General features: G+C 36.8%; 1 protein-coding gene across 1 annotated transcript; it reads right to left on the bottom strand.

Annotated features, from left to right (window-relative positions):
- Positions 1–17,711: 17,711 nt before the first annotated feature.
- Positions 17,712–23,580, bottom strand: LOC110437887 (uncharacterized). Its single transcript, XM_087283715.1, has 8 exons — positions 23,383–23,580; positions 21,107–21,964; positions 19,938–20,117; positions 19,653–19,750; positions 19,500–19,550; positions 18,318–18,699; positions 18,058–18,234; positions 17,712–17,841 (listed from the first exon to the last, which is right to left on the bottom strand). The coding sequence occupies exons 1-6, from the start codon at positions 23,540–23,542 to the stop codon at positions 18,394–18,396; spliced, it is 1,653 nt and encodes a 550-aa protein (XP_087139841.1). The 5' UTR covers positions 23,543–23,580; the 3' UTR covers positions 17,712–17,841; positions 18,058–18,234; positions 18,318–18,393.
- Between the last annotated feature and the right edge of the window lie 1,347 nt (positions 23,581–24,927).

Below are 24,927 nucleotides of genomic sequence, written 5' to 3'. Positions count from 1 at the left end.
TTATCCTTTCTAAAGACAAGTCTGATAAGGTAAATCTTATTCTAAAATGACAAACAACTGAGGACGTTTTTGTTATTTATCAATATCAGTTATAAACATGTATTAAAATATCTTATTCTGAAACACACTAAGGTCTCTGTTAGAGGTTTGGGAAGTGATATATTTAGATGCAGTGGTTGGAATAAGCTGGATCTACTTACAGGTCTTGAGGCATGGAACTGACTTAGCTCTCTTGTGCTTTGAGAAGAAGAAATCTGGAGATTCTGGAACATGCAGAACTAGAGATCTCTGGAGTTGGTGGTTCTGATGTTCGGGGACATGCCAATGTCTTTATCATTGAAGGTAGAGTTCCCCGAAATCTGGGACATGCAGATTTCTGGAGGTGGTAGTCCTGAAGCAATGGTTTCAGACACCTTGGAAATTAATTTCCACAAGTTGATTTTCACAAGTTCCTGACTTCACCGCTGATCACTACAAAAGTGACCTTTTGAATCTGACATGACAAATAAACAGAAATGGATCCTGATATAAAAATATCTTGATTGTTTAGATTTGTTTCTGGATTTATCTGAAGCTAATAATTTTTTTTCTCTTTTTTTTCCTTATTGACAACAATGGAGCCACTTGAGAGAGAAACTTGTTAGAAGACTTATTTATAAAAGTGCACAATTGTTAATAAGGATTACCAAACCATTGCTTTAAGTGTCATATTGAGAGTTTAATACAAATAAATCATGTATTTACTTTTAAATAGTTACAAAACAGTTTGTTCAGCACAAAAGATATTTTGAAGAAAGTTGTGAGACAAATAGTTTCCATTGACTTCCCATTGTATTTTTTTTGCCCATGCAGTTAAAGTCAATGGGAACTGAAACTGTTAGCAACATTCTTCACAACATAATCTTTCACATTCCACACAAGAAAGAAAGGTATGTACGTTTAGAACAATGAGAAGGGGATTAAACGATGGCAGAAGTTTCATTTTTGGATGTCATTACTGACTCTTTGTTGTTCACACGTGAAGTATACCTAGTGGCCAAAAGGTATGAAGGAATCTCATAAATCTACAAGCAACATCATTTGGAATCTAACGGCATTATTAAAACAACATGCTGCTAGAGAGCAGTGCAGCAACACTGTGCCCTAACAACAAGATACCAATAGACCCTTTGTCCATGAGACGACAGAACCAGACTCAACAAAACAGAAGCATTCAAATACCAGTCATTCAGAAGTGCGGGATAGTGTGAAATGGAGGTGGTTTATAATCTATTTAATAGAAATTAAAGCTTATTAATATTATTAAAAATATCTATAGTGACTGATCACATTTGTATAGTTTATGTTTAAACTATATGCTTGCCCAGCCTGATCTTGTCATGAGGAAACATAACTACTTTATGCTTTGTCAGTTTAGTGGTTCATTTGTACAAATCCGTTCAGTCATACAAAAATGTTAAATTTTAAAAAGGAGGCGTGGCACCAATCCCAACCCCTAAACCCAACTGTCATTGGGGGATAAGCAAATTGTACTAAATTGTAAGAATGAGATCATAATTAATACGAAATAACTTTTCGTATTAATGATCTAACGATCAATTAAATTTTATTGATCATTAGATTCTTCATTTTATTTCTAACTGGCACTCCTGATCCTTCATATTTACCTGGCTGAGGCTTGATGTGTTTCAGAACTTACTGGGTTTTTTCCTTTTTTTTTTTTTTTAACAACACTGTTAGGTCGAGAGCAATAAGGGGAAAGACAACCAGATTGATGAGTGGTCCACAACAATATCTTATTTTAAACTTAGTTTTAGTATAATTTAGCTGTGTGAACATTAACAGCATCTCTGAGTAAGACTACATCAAAAGAAGCTTGTGGGACCTTAGTAAATACATCCGGTTTGATGATGTCATAAACCCCAGTAAATGTTTGGTAAAGGGGTGTGGTTGGCAAGTCAATAGGCAGGTAATAAGCTAGTAATAAATGGTGAAAATTGTTACTTAATCTGTGTTAATTTTAAGTTTTAATTTGTATCATTTCTGGCTTCTGTTTTAATTATTAAATGATTTAATTTTAATGATTAAATTCGATGTTGAAGTACTAAAACAGCTTGTAAAATTTATGTTACAACCCTGATCTAGAGACAAAGCTGCAACATAAAAGATCACCCGACAAATAAAATTCACTTTTATGACCCTTTGGTGTCGGGTCTCTTTATTTGTCTTTTTTTTATCACCCAAAAACGTGAAGCCAACTACCTTAGAGTGGACCCAAAGAAAAACAATGAACAAAAAGTACACACTTACTAAACACCCAAATGAAACTAACTACACTTAACAAAATAACAAATAAAAAAATTAAAAAATCTACCCCTTCTTCTCTGACCATGAACAAAAACAGGAGAAAATATTTAAATAAAAAAAGTGTGGTGTCCAACCCCTACTGCCTCTTAACCGTGTACAATAGTCAATCTTTACAATATTAACAAACAAACCAAAACAAAATAATAGAAGGGGAAAAACACAGATGGATATACAACAAAGAGTCAAAACTTACACACCAACACAGGAAACACAATCAACAACAACACTTAGCAACAAAAATAGGTTTTTTTTATATCACACTAAACGCACAACAACATGCCAAGAAAACTCGGTCTCCCACCCCACGCCCATTTTTCCCTTTTTAAAGGACTCCCTGGGTCACTCCATCCAATCCCAGGGCATGTCGTCTGCGTAACTAGGGCGGGGCCTGCAGATGTAAAAAATGGGAGAGAGAGACAGATAGACACAGAGACACACACACTTGCCAAGGCAACATTTAAAACGACATTCATATATTTTTTTCTGTCACAATTTCTTGAAGTCAAATCAAACTTTAAACAGGTTGTCAAAAAGATTCTGAGTTTTAGTACTGTACATGATATGACTGTAGTTTATTCCTCACACAAAACAGTAAAGTATTGTTGAAGTAACTCCATACCTGCCAACACTCCCGTCTCCAGACCCATCTCCCACCACCCTCCCGTTTTGTTATTTCTCTCGGAAAAATACTGTAATTTCACCCCCACCCTGGTTCTTAACTTTTGATACAGCCTGCACTGTAACACCCCTGGGTCGCCAACTTTGGTAGTATCAGATCGCAGCGGCTGCCAGCAACCTGCTCCATAGTACAGTTACTAACATCACAATACAATTATGAACCCGCCTGGCTTGCAACAGTGTTATTTAGACATCTCACTCCCCCTCACAACAACTGGTCTCCCGAAATTTTCAGAGACAAATGTCGGCAGCTATGAGTAACCCTTATGTAATGAAACAGCAGACGTTGAAACACCATGAGCTTCATGTGTGCATCAGAAACAAAACCATGCTATTCATTCAAATATTTTTTTCAGTCTTACAAATAGTTATTTTTTATTTTTTTGCATTTTAATATTTACATACAGTTTCGATATTTGATTAGGTGTATAATCCTGCTGCTGATTCATTCATTTTTTTATTCTTTTGGCAGTTATATTTCAAATAAAATTTCATATTTATAAGTAAATTCGGCATCATGGGATATCCTAAGCCAATAGCTCTTTATAGTCGCTCTATTTATATAGAGAAAGTCTATCCAAGTTTGAGAAACAACAAATAATAACTTGACTTCCAGTTGATTATTTGGTATCAGAAGTGGCTTATATTAAAGGCAAAGTCCTCTAGATTATACTAATTTGACCAAAATAAAATTTGATCATGATTTTTAATTATTTAATTTGGACAAAATTTGGATCTAACTTTGCTTAGACAAAAGTCTTGTCACTTGACAAAAATGATGTACAGTACAGAATATAAAGTCATGGTGCAGTGGAAAAATAATTAATATTGTGTATGACTCCCATCAACTTGGACAACTGCAATGACTGAAATAACTTATTAATAAAGTCATCTGGAATGACAAAGAAAGTGTTATTTCTGGACTCATGCATCATATCGTTATGTGATGCATTGTGTGGATGCTTTACTAAAAAGACAGGTCTTTAAACTAGCTTCGAACTGAGAGAGTGTGTCTGAGTCTCGACTATTCCAGAGTTTAGGAACCATGAATGAGAAGGCTCGACCTCCTTTACTTGACTTTGCTATTGTAGGTACTACCAGAAGCCCTGAGTTTTGAGATTTTAAAGAGCGGGTTTGGTTGTGGCGAGACAGAAGGTTGGTTAGATAAACAGGAGCTAGATTATTTAAAGCTTTGTAGCAATATTTTATAATCAACAGGGAACTTAACAGGCAGCCAGTGTAAGGAGGATAAAATTGGGGTGATATGATCATATTTTCTAGACCTGGTAAGAACTCTGGCAGCTGCATTATGATAAAATGTATTAATATAGGATGTTGGGCAACTAGCAAACAGAGCATTACAGTAATCCAGCCTAGAAGTCATAAAAGCATGAACTAATTCAATAATGTTCATGTCTGATGAGTGGGCTGGCCAATCCTGGAGTACTTAGGCTTTCTTTGCCTATAAGGAACTTTAATGTGGAGGCTGAAGTATGAGAAGGAGAGCTATCCTGCTGAAGAATTTGTCCTTTCCTGTGGTTTGTAATGTAATGGGCAGCACAAATATCTTGATATCTCAGTCTGTCATCCATTCTGCAGATCTCTCGGACACCCCCATACTGAATGTAACCCCAAATTATGATATGTCCTTCACCAAACTTGACTTATTTCTGTGAAAATCTTGGGTCCATGTTGGTTCCAATAGGTCTTCTGCAGTATTTGTGATGATTGGGATGCAGTTCAACAGCTGATTCATCAGAAAAATCTACTTTCTGCCACTTTAACAACTGATTAAAATATTTGAAAACATAAACATATTAATCAATACAAAGTAGAATCAGAGCAGAACATACTATGTACTTGTATTTTCCTATATTGTAATTAATTTTCTCACAGTGGGCCCTATCATACACCCGGCGCAGTGGGGCGCAAGACGCAGCGTAATAGTCTTTTGGTAGTTTCAGCTTGGCGCAAGAGTCGTTTTGAGGCGTTGCGATACGCTGTTTAGCGCTCATTTGTGCGCCCATAGGCGTTCTGGTCTAAAAAGGAAGGCGTTCTGAGGCGGACCGCTGGCGCGTTGCTATTTTGAGAAACTATAATAGATTTTTCATTAGACCAAAACTAACCCGGTCTAAACTCCGGCGCAGAGTTGCGCCTCACTTATACGCACTGCTTAATACGCACAAGAAAGCAATAGGCAAATATCTTTACATATGAAAAAATTGAATAAATGATATATGAATATGAATATGAATAAATATTAAGGATATATATAGTATATAATAAGAATAGATATAGAATATAAATATAAAGGATTAAAATATTACAAAACATATTATTTTCTAGCCTACATAAATATGAAAAACCACTGCTTTTATGTCTTCTTCATCTCGGGAGGCTTTTTCAGTTCATTCATACAATTTGCTTTTGTATAATGTTATTATTATTAGCAGTATTATTTATTATATCCATATTTATATTTGTTTTTATTAAAAACAAGCTTAGATTTGCCCACCTGTCAGGTTTAAGACCATATGGGGCATGGCAGGTGTATTTGGAAATAACTCAGTATTTTGACCACACTTGGTCATTATTGTTCGTTTATTCGTTTGCTGGAAATTAGAACTGAATTTAGAAATAGTTTTGAAACAAATATTTGTGCTTAACAAACGAAATTAATTATTTATAGGCTAATTGATGTCTGTGCGTAAAGGTTTCCCTATCCAAGAGCGAAAGTGAAAGTAGATCATTTATCTCTCATTCTCACGCAGTAGATGCTCTGTTTAACAGTTTTCTGTTAAAAAACTGTCAACTGTTTGCTTGTGAAATGCTATTTTTTCCACTTAGACTTACTTTGCGTCCTGTAAATAGCAAATGCTCTCTTGGCGCGACGCAGCTGACTCAAAGGGAATGGGAGATGAGACTCTAATTGGTTTATTCTCAAAACACACCTATAACTCATTAAGAAAATCAACTCAACCCTTTTAGACCATGTGCCGCAGCGCAAGGCAGATTTCCCGTCCTTAAATTAGCAAAAACGCGTCCTGACACGCCCTGAAAGCGTTTGCGCCCTGCGTTTTGCGCTCTGCCCATGGACCGTCAAAATAGAGCCCTTTGTGTTCAAAATGGAATCATTTGAATTTTCCATAATTTAAAATTTAATAAATATCACATAGTTTAGAATGTTGTGCTTAATACAATTCTGTTATTGAGCATCGTCATCAATGTAAACATCACAGCTTTTTTATGCAAACAAACTTTTTCCAAGCACGTTTGACTTCTGCTGAAGTGTTTCCAGAAAAGTGTGCCATGTGCATCAGACATCCATGGGCAGGGCTTGTCATGTCGCCTGAGGTTGAGATTAAATGTAAATGCAAATGTAATTCAGATAGTGTACTTGTTATTGTACAGCAGCTTTAAACGTGTCTCAAACACTTAGGATTTTAGGTTTAATTTAGTGTTTTACTTAAAAAAAATAAAATAAAAATCATTACTTGACACATTTGTGAACGAGTAATGATGCCCTCATAACAAACCCCTTTTTCCAGTATACTTCATTAGGTAACAAACAGCAATCATGTGGTGTCGGAAAGAATTAGTTTCATTTTCATTTATTTTAAATACACAAATAAGATCGTAAATAGCAACTGCTGTGAGTGGTGTTGAAATGCTAACAGAGTTTGATTCGTGACTCTATAAAAGGCCAGACATCTGCTGCGTGCCTGACGTCAAAGAGCATCTCACTTCCAATCAAACACATGAAGATTTATAATCATAAATCTCCATTTGACATCAGACTCATCGCTTTGTGGGAAACTGACAAAATAGGATGAAAAACAAAACAGACAGATACAATATTGAGAATACTGTATATACATAATATGCTAGTGTGTAATATGAACCTTTGGGTTTGTAGGTTGAAATGTGGTATTAAGGCAAAGGCTTAGAAACAGATTCCCAGGAATATTTGACTCATTTGCATAGAGGGTTTCAGCAACGGGTCAGAGGTTTACATCTGTTTTTGGGAAGCTTAAAAATAATACAAGTGTGCTAGAGCTTTTAAAATATTAATTATTATACTTTTTACCTTGGCTTACAGAAGACATCACCTATAAAAATGCCAACAGTAGATTTATTCATTTATTTTCCTTCGGCTTAGTCCCTTATTTACAACAAAAGCCCATTGTGGACCCCTATATACATTTCTGGAGAGTTCAAAAGATTTTTTTTGTTGTGAATCCACCAAAGGGCGCTGTGTATGCATTTTAAGATCTCAAATTTCTTTTGCAAGTGCCTTTCATATCTGCTCTTCTTGTGTAAATCCAACGGAGGCCGCTGACTCACTGACCAACTGACTGATAACTCCACCCACCCCCTTCTCTAAACCCAACCGATAGTGTTTTCAAAAGCACTTATAGCACTTATCTTCTTATGTAAATCCAACAGAGGCCGCTGACTCACTGACTCACTGACCAACTGACCGATAACTCCACCCACCCCCTTCTCTAAACCCGACCGATAGTGTTTTCAAAAGCACCAATAGACCCATTTTACATGACATAACATGGTCTCCCCATAGAGAATTGACTTAGCTGTATATTTACTAAAGATATGGTTAGATGGTCATTAAGGCTGTTTTCGAACAGAAAAGTTATAAGATTAAAATTCAGTGTTATAAGATTATTAAATTATTGGTAACTTATTACTAATTAGGGTAAAAGGTATATAGATATTGCATTTAAACCACCCAGTAGGTGGTGGTAGGACACTGTCTAAAGGTTTTAATTCATTCAAATGGAGAAACTGAAAAAATGGAATGGAATATTCCTGTTCCAAATAACTTAAAAAAATTATTTTCTATCTCAGAAAGCAGTTCAGTATTGAAAGAGAAACATTTGGAGACATGTCCAATACTTTAACAGACTTAAATCAAAATGTACAATGTTAAATTTTTTCAATTATAGGTTTTCCTGGGAAGTCTCCCATTCATTCAAAGGTAAACCGGAACTAAAAATACACCGATAGGGGGAATTGAAGTGACGTCATCGTGAAAAGGGTCTATTGATCCACTCACACACTTCCATAAACCCAAATGACAGCGTTTTTTTTTTTTTTTTTAAAGCAATCCATAAAAAGAAAAGCCATTGCAGCCACCTGATTTTTACTACATTTTCAGAACTTACCATGATCTCACCGTGTTATTTACTTGTTTATTTTATTTTTTTTACTTTTGTTTTTGTTTAACCTGCTTTCTGGAACAGTTCTTTGCTTGTCTCAAGCCTCGTTGCCACGGTCAACACCTCTATGCATCTCAAGTCTACGTGGCGAGCCACTGTAAAAATTGGTAACAGTGGAAAAGCACGAGAAGGTAAGTAGTTAGCTGGTAGGAAAAAGGAATCAAACCACCTTGTAGTGTTAGTTTTAAAGACGAAATGCAGCCGAACATACCTCTGGCTACATAATTCTTGCTCTCCCGAAATGTAAACAGGGGTACATATTCACAAAGCACCTTTATTGCTTATTTTTAAGGGGAACCGCCAACTATTCTGGCATATGTTTTTACGCAGCGGATGTCGTTCCAGTCATCATATACAGATCATTAATCATTTGATGGCATACATTAAAATTAGAGTTAGAAACCTTTTGTAACCGTTATGCACCAGACCGAATCAGCAAATGAATTTCGAAGCCACTGGTGCTGTGACAAGGACTTAAGAAGCATCAAGGGGTACATCAAAGGCACAGACTGGTACTCATTCTGACACACTATCTCTATCTGTTTAATGTTAAACAACTCTAAAGGACTACGGACACCGTCTGCAATTATCCATGTTGCTTGTTGCTGCTTTGTTTGTTTGTGTGACTTTTGTGCCTATCGTGTGCTCTGGTTCGCTTTAAATAGAGTTTGTGAGTTAAAAGTACTTAGAGGGAAGTGAAAGGGAAGTATGTCACGTGACTTACATTTTACACACACGTAGCAGATTTTATGTTATTCCACTAGGATAGAAGCGGGTGCTACTATCTGTATGTTTTTTTTCCAGTGAGTGCAGTTGAGTAACGCCCCATTCACACAGGGCTTCAGCGTCAACGCTTGACTAAAGGCGTGTCTGAAGTTGGGGCTGAAACGATCATCATAGAAGCGTCAGCCAATGATATTCAGTCAGCAATAGGCCACTGTCTAGCTGGTGTATTTGCATACAGCGATCTGATTGGCTGACGCTTCCGTCGGCGCTTGAAAAGTTGAGCTATTCCCAACTTCAGCAGCAAGCAACGCTTCTGAAGCAGCGCAGACGGATCCACAATGCAGTTCGGCAACGCCTGACGTCACCCATTCAAAGTGAATGGGAAGCGTTGACGCCCCGTGTGAATGGGGCGTAAGGGGTGTGTGACGCTGAAGATGTTTTTTTTTTATTATTTACGTATTTCTCTTTAGTTATTTAGAGGTGGGGGAGGGATTAGTTAGCGGATGTTAATTTGTTATTTTCTTTGATTTGGCACCGCTTATTCTCCTTCCCTCCATTAGGTATGTTTGTTTACTTTTTTGCATTTATTGTACATATTTGTAAATATATTTTGGATGATATTCAAATCTTTATTGTAATAAAGCAAACCACTTTTTTTGGGGGGGGGGGCACATCGTTGTCTGTGTTGATTCATAGTAGCTAACATCTTAGGGGAATTCTTAAAATATTGGGTTGTAAAAAATTATGTTAAGCCCTTTTTCATCCTCCGAGCCACACGGGGTGTAACACTTGAGGAATGCACGCACGTAGGCAAGCGCGCAGTACAGCACATCCAGTAAGTGATTTCCTTCAGTATGGCAAGCCAAAGACACGCACAATCGCGTTCATCAAATTTGCTTAAACTAAGTGTTCTTAAGTGTGGCTTTATTTAACAAGCAAGGATTCTCATACAGCAACGTGAAGCAGATGCTTTACAAAAAAGTTGCATGTAAAGGGAAGCATGTCACACATAATGACACATTTGAGGCCCTATCAAATCAACTTAAAGGCGGAGGAATACACAGCTTGCGACATCATCTGGCACATTTACTGAGTACATTTACATGAACACCAATATTCCGATTTTAATATGATTAAGACAATACTCTGATTAAGAGTCTACCATGTAAACAAAGTCTATCATAAGTCTATGACTCAAAGGTATTGGTTCTGGCACTGTTTTAGCACCGCTACTGTTGGACTATTTCTCACTTGCCTTAGTCCACCCCAATTCAATAATCGGTCAGGAGTCAATAAATCAAAATCAATTAATTTATTTATCGAGCATAAGTGAATAAAGTGAAGATCAGGATCCTGGGCTTTTGAAGAACCGTCAGCCAAGCAGTCCGGATGTCCAAAAGCTCTTGAACTAATTTGCCTCCATCCTTTTATCCATCAGCAGCGTCAGATCTCCTTGGTCACTCCTCCGAGCAGTTAACCCCAATCTCTGTTGTTGCCATCAGCTGTTCTCAGGCAGAATCATCTCTCAAAAATCTGTGGTCTGCACACAGAGATACCCCTGCACACAGAAACAAAAGGGCAAGTGAAAGTATCACTCCTCCTTGACATACTTGACACTACTGACATCTGGGGTGCAGCAAGCAACTGTAGCAAAAAATCATTAAAGCACAGCTGAGCGTCATAACTTCCTTATAGAGATATCAGGATAATATCAATTTTAATAAAGCATCATAAATCACGCATACACACAGAGCAGTATAAAAATGCTGCATCTACCCACATCTGCTTTTCCTCCTAGTCCTGTCTATGAACTCTTGACCTGTGTATGCACCCATCTAGGGGAAGCCCTTTTGCAGATCTGTCTTAGCAGTTAGTTAGAAACACATTATAACAGGGGTTAAGTAGAAGTACGCTATGTCAGGAGACATCATATCTGACAAAAACACATATTGTAAATAATGAACAGTGAGGCAAATGGGAGAATATTCCTTCAATAACAAAAATATATCAAAAGAAAAAAGTGAATAGTAAGACAATAAAGCAATATATATATATATATATATATATATATATATATATATATATATATATATATATATATATATATATATATACTGTATATATATATATATATATATATATATATATATATATATATATATATATATATATATATATATATATATATATATATATATACTGTATATATATATATATATATATATATATATATATATATATATATATATATATATATATATACATATGTATATTTTCATCTGCTCCAGTTCTCCTTTCTGTATAGAAAAGTCACACATCATAGCTGCAACCCAGACAGGGACTTTCTGCAAGACTTGTCTGTTACAGATTTAGTTATTTGACATTATAGGGGTGGAAAGTTCCTGTCTCATTTTCAGGTCAAACAGAATGTCTCAGCATACCACTGCGTGGGCTCATTAGATTATCATGGTTCAAGCAAACACATACACATATGCAAAATAAGCATGAGCACATATATGTAAGTCAAAAGAAGCATTTGACTGTAATTCTATTCCTTCACTACCATTTTAAAAGTTTCGATTTAGCACCAGTATCGAAATAAGCCCAAACAATACCCAACCCTAAATAAATAATTTACTGTATTTAAGGATTACAGTGCAGCCTCAAAATACAAATGAATTGTAAATGAACTTTACTTGGACACTAGGCTTCAAATCACTAGTTGTGCCATCTGATGGAGCACGGCAGTGAGTCTATCATGTCTTCGTGTTTTTAAATCGTCATCTAAAAGCAACCGGTTTTTATGCGCTGCATAATATCACTGTGCCCAGTGCAGGCATAGTATGTCAGCAATATTTCTTGATTACTACATTGGAATGAGAGTATAGTTCTTAGACACGTCAGCTTAGAAAGGAACACGTTTTTTATTTTCCTTAATAGATCATATAACTACAGAATTGTCAAGCTTAAAATAGTAAAACTGCTGAAAGTCTTTGGTTAGTTTAAAATCTAACGTCACACAAGCCGCCACTTCAGCGGGAATCAGGCAGATAAAGCACACATTACATCATCACGAAACTATTAAAATGAAGACAACCGAAACAAACAAATGACACGTTACTGTACAGCAGTACATGATATTTACATGGCCTGTGTTCTCATTCATCATATTCATTTACTCGCCGACCGAATGTTGACATCGAAATCGAGTGGTCTCGCCACTAACTGAGGGACCGAGCGCAATGAGCGCAAGCATCCATAATATAAAACCACAGAAATTCTCAGTTAATAACTCGGTAGAAAATGTATTTTATAACATCCTCATTTAAATAGACGCAGTCAAACATTCAGCCCAAATGCTCCAGAGAGACTTGAAACATATGAATTATTTCCTAGGCTATAGACCAATTACCATGTTTGTAAACATTCAGGATGCGCGCGCAGGGAGGTGGCAGAAAGCAACCGGGAGCCCCAGCATTTAAAGCGAGGAAATCAGATGCGGTGCAGAGTTTGTTGTTGTCTTAGCAATAAGATATATTACTTACATATTATATAAATTATTTACATAATGCTTACAGCATATTATAACAGCTCGTCACCAAGTGACAAGCACAGTGATTCAGCAAAGTTAACGTTAAAGTGAGCGGCGTTCATCTGACAGCTCCATTTGCGATAGCATCCTCCCAATGAATATTGGATAAGACGAAATGACCAAGCATCCAGCCCCAAATATACAATCTCAATGAAGCTCCGAGGGATTTTACAAGAGAGAAGTTAAAGGTCTACAAGTCTTTGGATGCCAACAATGTTGTTCTTTGAGGTCATGTGCAATAAATATTGCTCCATGGTGACCAGATTCAAGAGGTAAACACCGAGATACCGCCTAGCCAAAGACAAAGAAACAAGACGGAGCTAACGTTATACAAGGCCTGGGTAATTATTATTCACCAACACGCAAAACGACTGCATTCTGACAGTGAACTTCACCTGTATGGCAGGGTATGTGAACCTACACATAAAGGTAAAGTTGGTTTTATATTCGCACATTCAGACTTTCTCCTTAATAATATAATTTCATAAAAATATAATTTTGCAAACTCTAAATAGCGAAATCATATTAGCAACAGCCAATGACTATCAAAGTACAAAATGTTTCACAGTCAAATAAACAGTGTTAACGTTGTTTTCGAGTCACACTTGCGGGTTATTTCAGACCGAATATTCAAAGTGCCGTGGTAAACAATATAGGGAGTTTGTCACAAGTTGTAACTGATTGAATGTGTGAATATAAAACCAACTTTACCTTAATAAAAGTAACTTTCACGTTTCGTTATTAGCATTCAGTGTCCGCAGTTTAATTCACCATATGTAACTGTTTTTGCTGAAATCATTTCTGCAGTCAAAAACGAGTAATGAGTATGATTCAGCATAGCGTGAACTGACCTGATATGACATGAGAACTGCAGAGTCCAGCATTTCTAATGAGCTCCTCACTTCATTCAGCTCCCATTTAGCCAAAGACGTCTGCAGTCGGTATTAAAGCAGTGTGTATTGTATGGTAAAAGTTAAGTTTTCCATTTTTGGACTCAAATTCGGCATCTGTCTGTTTTTTGCAACCGGGGACCCGTGTGACATCATGTGTGACGTAGGTTGGTAATTGGTCTATAAGACACTTCATAGGTGATTCCCCTTTATTTAAGGGTGTTGCATATTATATCTTACGTAAAGGAATGTGTTAAGTATTTCAGCAAATAAAAGCAAGTAAATGTAGCCAAATTTCATTGCGCTCAGCAGCTATGCACTGATAAAGCTCTTCATGTATTTAAAATTTCATCTTTAAATATTCCCACATCATATAAAAGCATAAACACTTGTTTGAGGATACAGAACACATTTTGTATTTGCAGTTTTCGCCCAATGCGTTTATAAAGCAGCTCTGCACAGGACTGGATGACAGAAAAAAGGTAGCCTAGTTTCTGCTTTCACTCACCCAAAGAATGCTCTGTTTGCACGATTTGATTAATATTATCGTATCCAAATACTTAATAAATAATATTTCAAACCACCGGTGTGTATTGTTTTTAGAAAATATGTAAAATCTTTTTTTCACATAGGCCTTTGTAAAATGAAAGTTTAATATGGCTTTACATCGATTTGATTTATTTATTGTATTTACCTAAATTGTTATAGCTTTTGTTAGTTTTTTATTGGTTTATTGATGTAATGTGATTTTATTATATCCGATCTTTGTGATTCTTTGAACTATGTCAACATAGCTCAGACTATTTTATCGACACTATTGTTTTGAGTCTACAAAAGCAGACACATAATTTGTTAAGTTTTATGTCTTTCTGTTGTATTCATATTGTGTATAATCTCCAAAATAAATAACAAAAAGAAAAATGTCGCTTGGCATCACAGAACTGTGAAGGGAGCGCTCTTTTTTTTTTTAACATTCACATAAAGGCATCTAAACGCGCACAAACACACCTTCTAAAAAAAAACTCTCGAAAACCTTTACTGTTCGCTGTGTCCTTAATATGGTATAAAGATTATTATGCGTTATTGAAACATCAAGGAGGACGCAGCAAAAAATGTCACTTATGAATTAAAACTTTATTATGTTATGCAACAGCCTTACATTTAAAAGGGAAACATAAGGGCGATCATACACAAAAAGACGTTTTTTCAAAAATATGTTTTCTTTCCCCTATTTATTTATTTATTTGTTTATTTGTTTGCCGCATGTACTCGTGTGTGATCGTAAAAAAAGGCCGGCCACTGGCCCCCAACAATGCCCTGCATTAGTCAGATTAAGCCCCGGAAGTGACAGTGAAAACGCGACTGGCCTTGGCTCGCTCACTTTAGGCACGATAGTGAAAACGCGGCTAGTAATGCTAATTATTGAATGCTAACTGTCTTATCCTTGATGGATTCTTAGTTTAGTTTTCATCTTCAGTCAAAAATTTGGAGTGATTTTTGATAGCAACCTGTTGTTTCACTTTCTCCAATTGGTGAAGTTTTTTTCTCGCCGCTGTCGCCACTGGCTTGCATGGTTTGGGACCTGTCAAGTTGCTCATCGATGGATTGCTCTTCAGTGTTTGAACTGTCAGCAGTGAATATTAAACCATACTGAAATGAATTAAACTGAACTTCAACACTGAAAACTGGACTGACACTGATTCGATTTACTATAATGTTCTATGTGAAGCTGCTTTGACACAATCTACATTGTAAAAGCGCTATTGAAATAAGGATGAATTGAATTAATTATGCTAAGCTAAGCTAAAAGTGCTCCCACCAGACCTGGAGATCTACTGAATGCGTTTTAAAAACGTGAGCTAAGAACCTAAGCTAAGCCTTAAAGGGCCATGAAACCCCCTCGTTTCAGCAGGGTGTTTTCACACCTCTACTTTGGAAAAAGTCAGAAAAGTGGGCGTGTCCAGCTCTGTTTAGGGGGGAGTGTCGGAGGAACTAAAGTGGGATGGTGTGGGAGTGTCTATTTGGGCACGCGCGAGTTTCAGAGTCAAAATACACACACACACACACACACACACACAAACACACACACACACACACACACACACACACACACACACACACACACACACACACACACACACACACACACACACACAAACACACACACACACACACACAGGAGAAAGTGATGTTGTTTAACCTACATGGACATCTGTAGTCAAATTATTTGCCAAATTATTAAATGGTGGACTTTAACTGCAGTTTGGCTCTTTCATTCAGGGAATTCATTCATGCCCCTTGCGACAAATGAGATTTTTGATTCGAGGAACTGCTCTAAGCGTGTATTTTTCATGCAATGTTTGAAACCGCACAGCGAATGAAAGAAAAAAACCCTCCGCATTTCCCGGCAGGCACGTGCACACATTGGGCTGAACCTATGCAGTGCACATGCCCTTTTTAGTCTTGGATAGAAAGTGCCCTTCCAAAATGACTTACAATGAGATTCTTCTGTTTTTCACAAAAGAAGGAAAATGAATTTTTTTTCACAAAATTTTGGAAAATGCAGGAAACCTGTAACTATTAACTTCCATTGTATTTGCTTTCCTACTATGGACATCAGTGGTTACAGATTTTCAGATTTCTTTAAAGTATCTTCTTTAGTGTTCAACAGAAGAAAAAAACTCATAGGGTTGGACACACTTGAGTAAATAATTTAATTGAGTAAAAAGTCATTTAGAAAAGTCACAGAAATGATGAGCAGAGCTTCAGTTTGATTCACATGATTTTATTTGAATTATTAACAATATATAAAAGCAATTCATTACAAAACAATTATGAACACTTAATTATAAAACAATCCCTTTCCCTTGTGACAGAACACCAGATTCATTGATGAGGTAGAAAATAGTTGAGCAGATCTTTGATGACACTTTAGAGGAGAAAACTGTGACAGCACTGGACTTCCTAATGGAGTTTTAGCATGAATTCAGTTCAATTCATCTTCATTTCTACAGCGCTTTTACAATGTGGATTGTGTCAAAGCAGCTTAACATAGAAGAAAATTGAAACTGTGTCAGTCCAGTTTTCAGAGTTGAAGTTCAGTTCAGTTCACTTCAATGTGGTTTGATTGTCACTGCTGAAAGTCCAAACACTAAAGAGCAAATCCATCGATGCGCAGCTCCACAAGTCCCAAACCAAGCAAGCCAGCGGCGACAGTGGCGAGGAACAAAACTTCACCAATTGACTAAAGTGAAGGAAAAAAACCTCGAGAGAAACCAGGCTCAGTTGGGCACGACCATTTCTCCTCTGGCCAAACATCTTGTGCAGAGCTGCAGTCCAGGCACCATTAATTACCATTATTGTCATTAATTACTCGCCTCATGTCCTTAGTTCAAATTCATGTTTACTTCATATTGAAAACACAAATAAAAACATTTTAAATGAAATCTGAGAGCTCTCTGACCCTAAAACCGCACGTTCATAAGAGCACAGTGCACTGTATGTGTGTCGCACTGCTGACGTTTAACCCAGAGGCCTGCGCGACTTCCTCTCATTTAAACAAAGCGTGGGCACATCCGAGGTAAACATCAGCAGTGCGACACACAGCGCAGGACAGAGCTCTCATGGTTTGATGAAGTTTTCTGGGATTTAAACATTTCTTCATTCTTGTGGTTTATGGAGGATCAGAGAGTTCTCGCGGTTCATCTCAAATATTTTCACTAGTTTTCTGAAGATGAAGAAAGGTGTCAGGGGTTTGGAGCAACAGCTGTCATTTTTAAGTGAAACTTCTTTCATGCAGAAAGAAAAACACAAAAACAATAAAACAGAAATACGACTTCAGAAGTTCTGTACTGCACTGCATGTGTGTCACACTGCTGATGTTTAACCCAGAGGCCTGCGCGACTTCCTCTCATTTAAACAAAGCGTGGGCACATCTGAGGTAAACGTCAGCAGTGCGACACACATACAGCGCAGGACAGAGCTCTCTTCAACACACGTCATGAACTGACACTGAAGAAAAGTGAGGTCTTAGGGGTTTGGAATGACATGAGGGAGTAATTAATAACTTTAACAGTCTTGTGAATGTCTGGAAATGGTGCTCTCCTCCTCCTCACTTCTTTAGTTTTTTCTAAAAATGAAGAAAAACAATCAGAAATAAGACAAAGTTATTTAAGCAGTAATATGAAAGGCTGTCAAATAAAACTCTGTGTGTTCCTCTACCTCCTCTTGTATAACTGCTTCACAGGATTTGGGGTCGTTGGATTGAACCAGCAGTGCTCTTCTACCTGGTGTAACTGTAGCCGTTTAGCTGGATTACGGATCAAACATTGGGAAATCAGGTCCACGCATGCTGAAAAGTGTCACAGAGAGTGTGAGAAATATGTCTGCATACTCAACATTCATGAACGTCTTTAAATCTTACAACATCAAATGTTACAAAACATCCACAATTAAGTGACTTTAATATCTACAGGTCCTGTAAGCATTATATTTAATCCATTTGACTTATGACTGACATGTTTGATTCTGTCACTGAGGCTGAGATTGTTCAGAGGTGTCTGCTTACCTGTGGATAACCTGGGGTGTATCTGAATTGCGCCAAACATTATTGACTGTCTGTTATTGAAGGCCAGTCGTCCATGCATTATTTCATATAGCATAATGCCTATTGTCCAGACGTATGCCGGGTTAGCATGGAATACACGACACCTCAAAGCCTCAGGTGGCATGCCATGTCCAGCTCCTGTAAGAGAGACATTTCCAGAATTCAGTCATTTCATGAGACAATACTGTGAGCAAAGAAACTAACACAAAATTCCAACTCACCTCGATAGTCACTTTTATTGAAAGGCTTTTGGGTAATTGGCTGAGCACATCCAAAGTCGATCAATTTGAGCTCTAGTCAGGGTAGAGTCACCAGGATGTTCGCTGTGTGTATATCCCCATGGAAAACTCCACGCTCAGTGCAGAACATTATAGCTCGGATCAACTGACGCATTAACTGGCGTGCTTGGTTTTCCTCAATGTCCGCTGTGTCTTTGATGTACTGAAGCAAGGTCTGGCATGACTCTGCGTACTCCAGAATGAGAACACAGTTGTCCTCAATCTCAAGCCAGTTGTGTAATCTGATGATGTTTGGACATCGCGGAGCTTTCATCAACCTAAGCATCATTGCCACTTCTGCAAGCACAGGTGTGGAATGACCATCCTAGAAAGAAAACAGATTTCAAAGACATTACCAAAGCAGAATGGCACAAAGTACAGTAACACAAACTTCACTATGTGACACATTTTTGCTTGCATTTGAGCATTCAGTCATGCAGTTTAAGCTAAAAGAGGACTCTACATGTGTGTGTTCTGTCCGTCTCTGAGGCTGAGCACATGCACACAACAGCACAAGAGCTCTTTAGCACTTCTGAATGACTCGTATACACTCGAATAAATCAAGCACATCCCATGCTGCAAAAGTCCCGCTACTTGATTTCCCTGATTACCAGCTTTGTGTAGAAATGAATGCAGACTGCTTTACAAGGGGCCGGGATATGAATCAATGATCATTTTAACCTCCAATAATTCATTCATTCATTTTCTTGTCAGCTTAGTCCCTTTATTAATCCAGGGTCGCCACAGTGGAATGAACCGCCAACTTATCCAGCAAGTTTTTACGCAGCGGATGCACTTCCAGCCGCAACCCATCTCTGGGAAAACCTCCATTAATGTTAAATGAATTTTAATTAATTCCACAGCCCGACATTCATGTGTTCATAACTTGTCTCTGGGTTTATTTCTTCTGCTGAACACAAAAGAAGATATTTTGAAGAAAGTTGAAAACCAGTAAGCATTGACCTCAAAAGTATTTTCTTTTTCTACAATAGAGGTCAGTGGCTACCTGTTTCCAACATATCTGCTTTTGAGTTCAGTTTAAAGTGGTCCAGACAGGTACGGGAGAAGTGAAGGATGAGTAAACGCTCAGCACATTTTCACTGTTGTGTGAATTAATCAACTTACAACTTCCAGATAACGGTCCTGTTGACTCTTCACCATGCACTTCAGGGCAACCTGCGGAAAAACAACAACAAATTAAATTAAAGCCAACAAATTATTTATATTTATTAATCAGGAGGAAAATGTTGACTGAATTTTAAAAAAGTAGTTCTTTACCTTTACTCTTTTACTGCGTTTGTGAGATGCCACATACACCTGGCCAAAAGCTCCTTCTCCAATCAGGTCTCCGACTTCAAACTGAGTCAGATCGAGTCCTGAAAAACAGAAAAAAGCAAGGAGATTTACTTGGATTGTCTGGTATGAAACTGATCAAATATATGACTCCTGTCCTTTAAATCTAGACCTAATGCAATGATCCAAAAGCAGTAACTTCTATCAGAAATGCAGGAGTAAAGTGATTAATAATCTATATTAATTATGAATTACAGAATGATGACTTACCACGAGTGAGCCCAGAAGCCTCCTCAGGACCCTGGCCTGGCAGACATACTGACTCAAGGTCTGGCTCTGACTCTGGCTCAGGCTGTGGCGTAAAATGCAGGAAAGGGAGCTTTGCAGCCTTCCATGCTCTCTTAAAGAAAGCAGAGACTCTTTTCCCTTTCCTTCCTTTCTTGGGGTTTTCTAAAATGAAGAAAACAAACAGAAACATCTTCATGAACAAAGCTGCAGCTACAGTGCTCAGAACATTCATATATGCCAGGGGTGGCCAACCCTGTTCCTGGAGAGCCACCTTCCTGCAGATTTCAGTTGCTCCCCATATTAAACACACCTGAACCAATTAATTAGGACCTGAACACCACGTGATAATTACAGGCAGGTGTGTTTGACATGGGTTGCAACTGAAATCTGCAGGAAGGTGGCTCTCCAGGAACAGGGTTGGCCACCCCTGATATGGGTTGTTGCTAGAGCGGATACGTTTGCTGCCGGAAGTTAACGCAAATTATTTCTATTATTTATTAAATTTCTCATTTGTTGTATTTTATTAACGTCTACCCCCACCCCAACCCTAAACCCAACAGTCACAGTAATGTAAAAACTGCAGTTGTACCGAGTATTAGTTATGTTATCCATTAAATTACCCAATAAAATTTTTTTTTTAACACCTACCCCCACCCCAACCCTAAACCTAACCCTCACAGTACTGTAAAAATATTAATTATTGTTATACAGTGTCAAAAAAAATGCTACTTTATTAATGTGCATATTGCACTTTCGGCTGGCCGCATATCCGATCTAGACTTTACCCCTGATATATGCTTTACATTTATCCATTTCTCAGTGAATATGGGTAATATATAGTAATATATATTGATGCATTTGAACAAAACTGATTTAATAAACAGATTTATTTATTAAAATAATATTTTAGTCACAGAACATTTTTAGAAATGGAAAGATATTAGAATATAGAATATTGTAAAGCATCCTATAGAAAATATGAATTTAAATGAGAGATTTGTGGGGGTGTACTCATATATGTTTAGCACTGTAATAATTAATACACAACCAACAGTACAACAAATGACACTGTCTGATTTAGAAACTAAAAACAACAAAGAGTAAAAATAACAGATGGCAAAATAAAATGAACCAAATTCAGGATTACTCACCATCAGTCCCATCAATTTTAGAGGGGTCTTGAACAGACGGAGGCGACTCAGGACTGACCGAATCTGCATCCGTCATTTTCTTAATATTGGAGGGGCCCGGAACACTCAAGGGCTGAGGATCTTCACAGACCTGGACTGGCGGACGCATCTGCTCATGGTCAACATGATCTGCGATGGCCGTTGGCTTGATCCTGGATGGTCCTGGAACAGCCAACGACTCGAGACTGTCGCAGACCTGGACTGGCGGACGCATCTGCTCAGTGTCAACATGACCTGTGAGGGCCGTTGAGGACTCAGGACGGGCCCGATCTGCATTCGGCACATCTGCTGTTTGCTTGATCCTGGAGGGGCCCGGAACACTCAAGGGCTGAGGATCTTCACAGACCTGGACTGGCGGACGCATCTGCTCAGGGTCAACATGATCTGCGATGGTCGTTGACTGGATCCTGGATGGTCCTGGAACAGCCAACGACTCAAGACTGTCGCAGACCTGGACTGGCGGACGCATCTGCTCAGTGTCAACATAACCTGTGAGGGCCGTTGAGGACTCAGGACGGGCCCGATCTGCATTCGGCACATCTGCTGTTTGCTTGATCCTGGTGGGGCCAGGAACACTCAACGGCTGAGGTTCTTCACAGACCTGGCCTGGCAGCAACACCGGCTCAGGGTCTGCATGTGCTGCGACGGTCCTGGAGGGACCTGGAACAGGCAGGTGCTCGAAATAGTCATTATCTGACTGTGGTTCAAAGGGAACCACTCTGCTCTGGTCACAGCTAAGGAAAGGGCGCTTTGCAGCCTTCCATACTCTCTTAAAGAAAGCAGAGACTTTTTTCCCTTTCCTCCTTTTCTCTGGGTTTTCTGAAGTAAAGGAAATGAACAGGGAAACATTAGAAAACTCTTTAACCACAAGTTTAAAATAGACAAACTGCTAAAAATTAGACATATAAAAGACAATCACACAAAAGAAACATCAACAATAAATGTACAATTATAATAGAAAATGTTTGACAACTACAATAATTAATTGGAATTGCGAATCATTTCTATGACGTAAAATGACAAATACAACCTAACAAATAGTCGATAAGTCATCCATTTTAGACATTAGAAAAAATCCTAGAAGCAACTGTTTTGCAAAAATAAACATTTCACTCCTGCTCACACGAAATGCAAACTATTATAATAACTAATTTTTTGATTTTTCAAAATTCTGAGTTATAGAATATTTTATTATAGTTATAGTTTGAGCTATTTAACAATCACCATCACAATGTTTAATCAAATTAATGAAGCCTTTTATTTTTTTGTCAGTGGGTGCCACATCTACATCGACATTCTTCAATCAAGCCCCACTTCTCCACCACAAAAAAATAATGAAACAAAATCCATATTTTTGCAGCTTTCCATTAGCAATCGTCAAACTCAAAGTTAACAATTTCTTGCGCTCTGGATCTTCAGTTAAGAAATCTGTGAGTAAATTATAACTTAAAACATTTAACAATCAGTCTTAGAATTCCAAATGAAAAGAGAAGTCTGGCTCCAGAACTTCAGTTAAAGAAACAGAGCTATACACATTTATTATTATGGAGGAAAAGTTGGGTTTATGTTTGTTAATTTAACTGTCTCCATGTTGTTTACCATGCTAATTTGAACATTGGGTGTGAAATAGCATGTAAGACTTCAAATCAACGTTATAAGTAATTAATTGACAGTAAACAATGTTGTAGAATGATACTAATTTGGCTGTTAATATGATTTTCCCATTTAGAATTTAAAACAATATTTCTGTTATTATATTTTTAAGAAGAAAGTCAGAATGTGTGAATATAAAACCAACTTTCCCTTAATTGTATTAATTTATCCCTGCTTAAACCAATAAAAGACTTAAATATAATATTCTCACTCAGTTTGCTCAAATATAACAAATATTCCTCCACACCATCAAAAACTAAGAAAATTACTGCGTAGGTGTACACATAAAGTTTAAATTAAAGTAATATTAGAATGGTTTTTATCAGTAACGTTAGCGAGGCACAATTTCTGTTGAGTGGAAAGGAGAAACTTTAAAGCCAGAATGTCAATACATAAAATGACAGCAGGCCTCAATCCCAAAGTCAGAAAATATACAATATACACGAAACCATTACGATCACGAGAGGTTGAATATTTGCCTCTTAAGTCTGTAAGCTTCGTTATATGGCGATATATTATTATTTTTTATAGTTTTTATTAAATAATAGGTGGGAATACACCGTTTTTGTAAACTCTCATCTCACCTGTTGGGCTTCTCGTCGTGGTACAAGGTGTAGGAGAAGCCATCGTGTCACTCTGATGATTATTGTTGACAAAGTCAGTCGTGATCTTTTTAACTCGATGAAAAAACAAAGTTGACTTATTATTTTCCATTTGAGACGCAAAACAAGTCGCTAAAGTCATTAAATCACTGTTCACTGTACTCGTTCGTTTGTCACTCTGATGAATTCTGTCGGCTATGACGTAACGGCCTTCTTCTCGTTCTATTTATTCGTCATGAGATTGCTTCTTCCAGACACTTACAACTTCAAGATATTATTTGTTACTATGAAGGTAAAACTGATATATAAGAGAACAACATTATTAACTTTTTTATTTTGTATGGAAAATATTTTATTTTATTTTATTTTATGTTTTAATTTTTTCAAACAAAAATTCTCCAATTCGCAGCCTTCTTTTTCACATTTTTTGATTGAAATTGATGTTTTTTTATTAGCTAAATCTCTTAGACTAGTTAATAACAAAAAAATTATATATTCTTGGATTATTATGATATTTTGGAAATATCACGGATACATAAGTCCTTGTTTCCTCTTGCTGTATCTGAATTATGTATCTCTGTTTAATTGTTAATTTAAAAAATAGTTTCTCTTTTAATTAAATTTATATATATATATATATATATATATATATATATATATATATATATATATATATATATATATATATATATATATGTTATTTATCCTGATCTTTTATTATCATTGTTTTTTGTGCAAAATTGGATTTTGTATCTTTGTTATTGAATTCAGTAAAAAAATTAAAAAATAAATAATACAAATTTGTCATCAGTGAGGTGATATTTTACCAAAGCATATAAACATGTATTAAAGTTGTTTATCACAGTCAATATTAAGTGGACATTAGTGTTTTAAACATAAAAGATTGAATAAGAAATATGAAGGGTTGGGCTAAAATAGTCCATAAATTATCAGTCCACAAGAGAAAGAAAAAAATGTATTATGATTTATTGGACAAATAACAAACTGGTAGGCACAAATAACCTCACTAGTCAGAAATTAGCCATCTGAATAATAAATAATAATATCTAAATAATAATAACATCTGAATAATAAATCATCTGAATAATAATAATTAATGTCCTTCCCTTTTTATGCTTCTCTTGTAAATTAGTAAAATTCTTCTTTGACATAAAATATAATCGCTAAAATATTATCATTATCAGTGGATTTTACTTATTATATAAAACTCTATTTAAAAAGTATTGATTTATGAAGGCTTTTGGTGCTGGACACTTTTTTGTTTCTCGTTTTGTTAAACAATTCACGTCGCGTCATGGTTAAAAAGTAGTACCAAAATGAAAAGTCAAATCCGGTCCACTTAAACCTGAACGACTTTATGACGTTGTAGTCACCTGTAAACCACAATTAATACATTATTTGAGGATGCAATAGTGTTACAATTAAGCAAACTATTTATTGTGCATATAGTAACAGATTTACATCACTGTTAAACAGACACATCTAGAATAAATAAAAAAACAACTA

This window comes from Danio rerio, chromosome 15, assembly GCF_052040795.2.
Source record: "Danio rerio strain M-AB ecotype USA chromosome 15, GRCz13ab, whole genome shotgun sequence".
Taxonomy (NCBI): Eukaryota; Metazoa; Chordata; class Actinopteri; order Cypriniformes; family Danionidae; genus Danio; species Danio rerio.
This window is presented reverse-complemented; position numbering and strand designations above follow the sequence as displayed.

Bases quoted from the DNA above. Each gene is read 5' to 3' on its own strand.
- LOC110437887 (XM_087283715.1), bottom strand. From the start codon at position 23,542: ATGACTTTAGCGACTTGTTTTGCGTCTCAAATGGAAAATAATAAGTCA. The intron at 19,551-19,652 runs GTAAAGAACTAC...GTTTTTCCGCAG, and splicing joins AACGCAGTAAAAGAGTAAAG to GTTGCCCTGAAGTGCATGGT. The intron at 18,700-19,499 runs GTAAGTTGATTA...TTTTCTTTCTAG, and splicing joins AGGACCGTTATCTGGAAGTT to GATGGTCATTCCACACCTGT.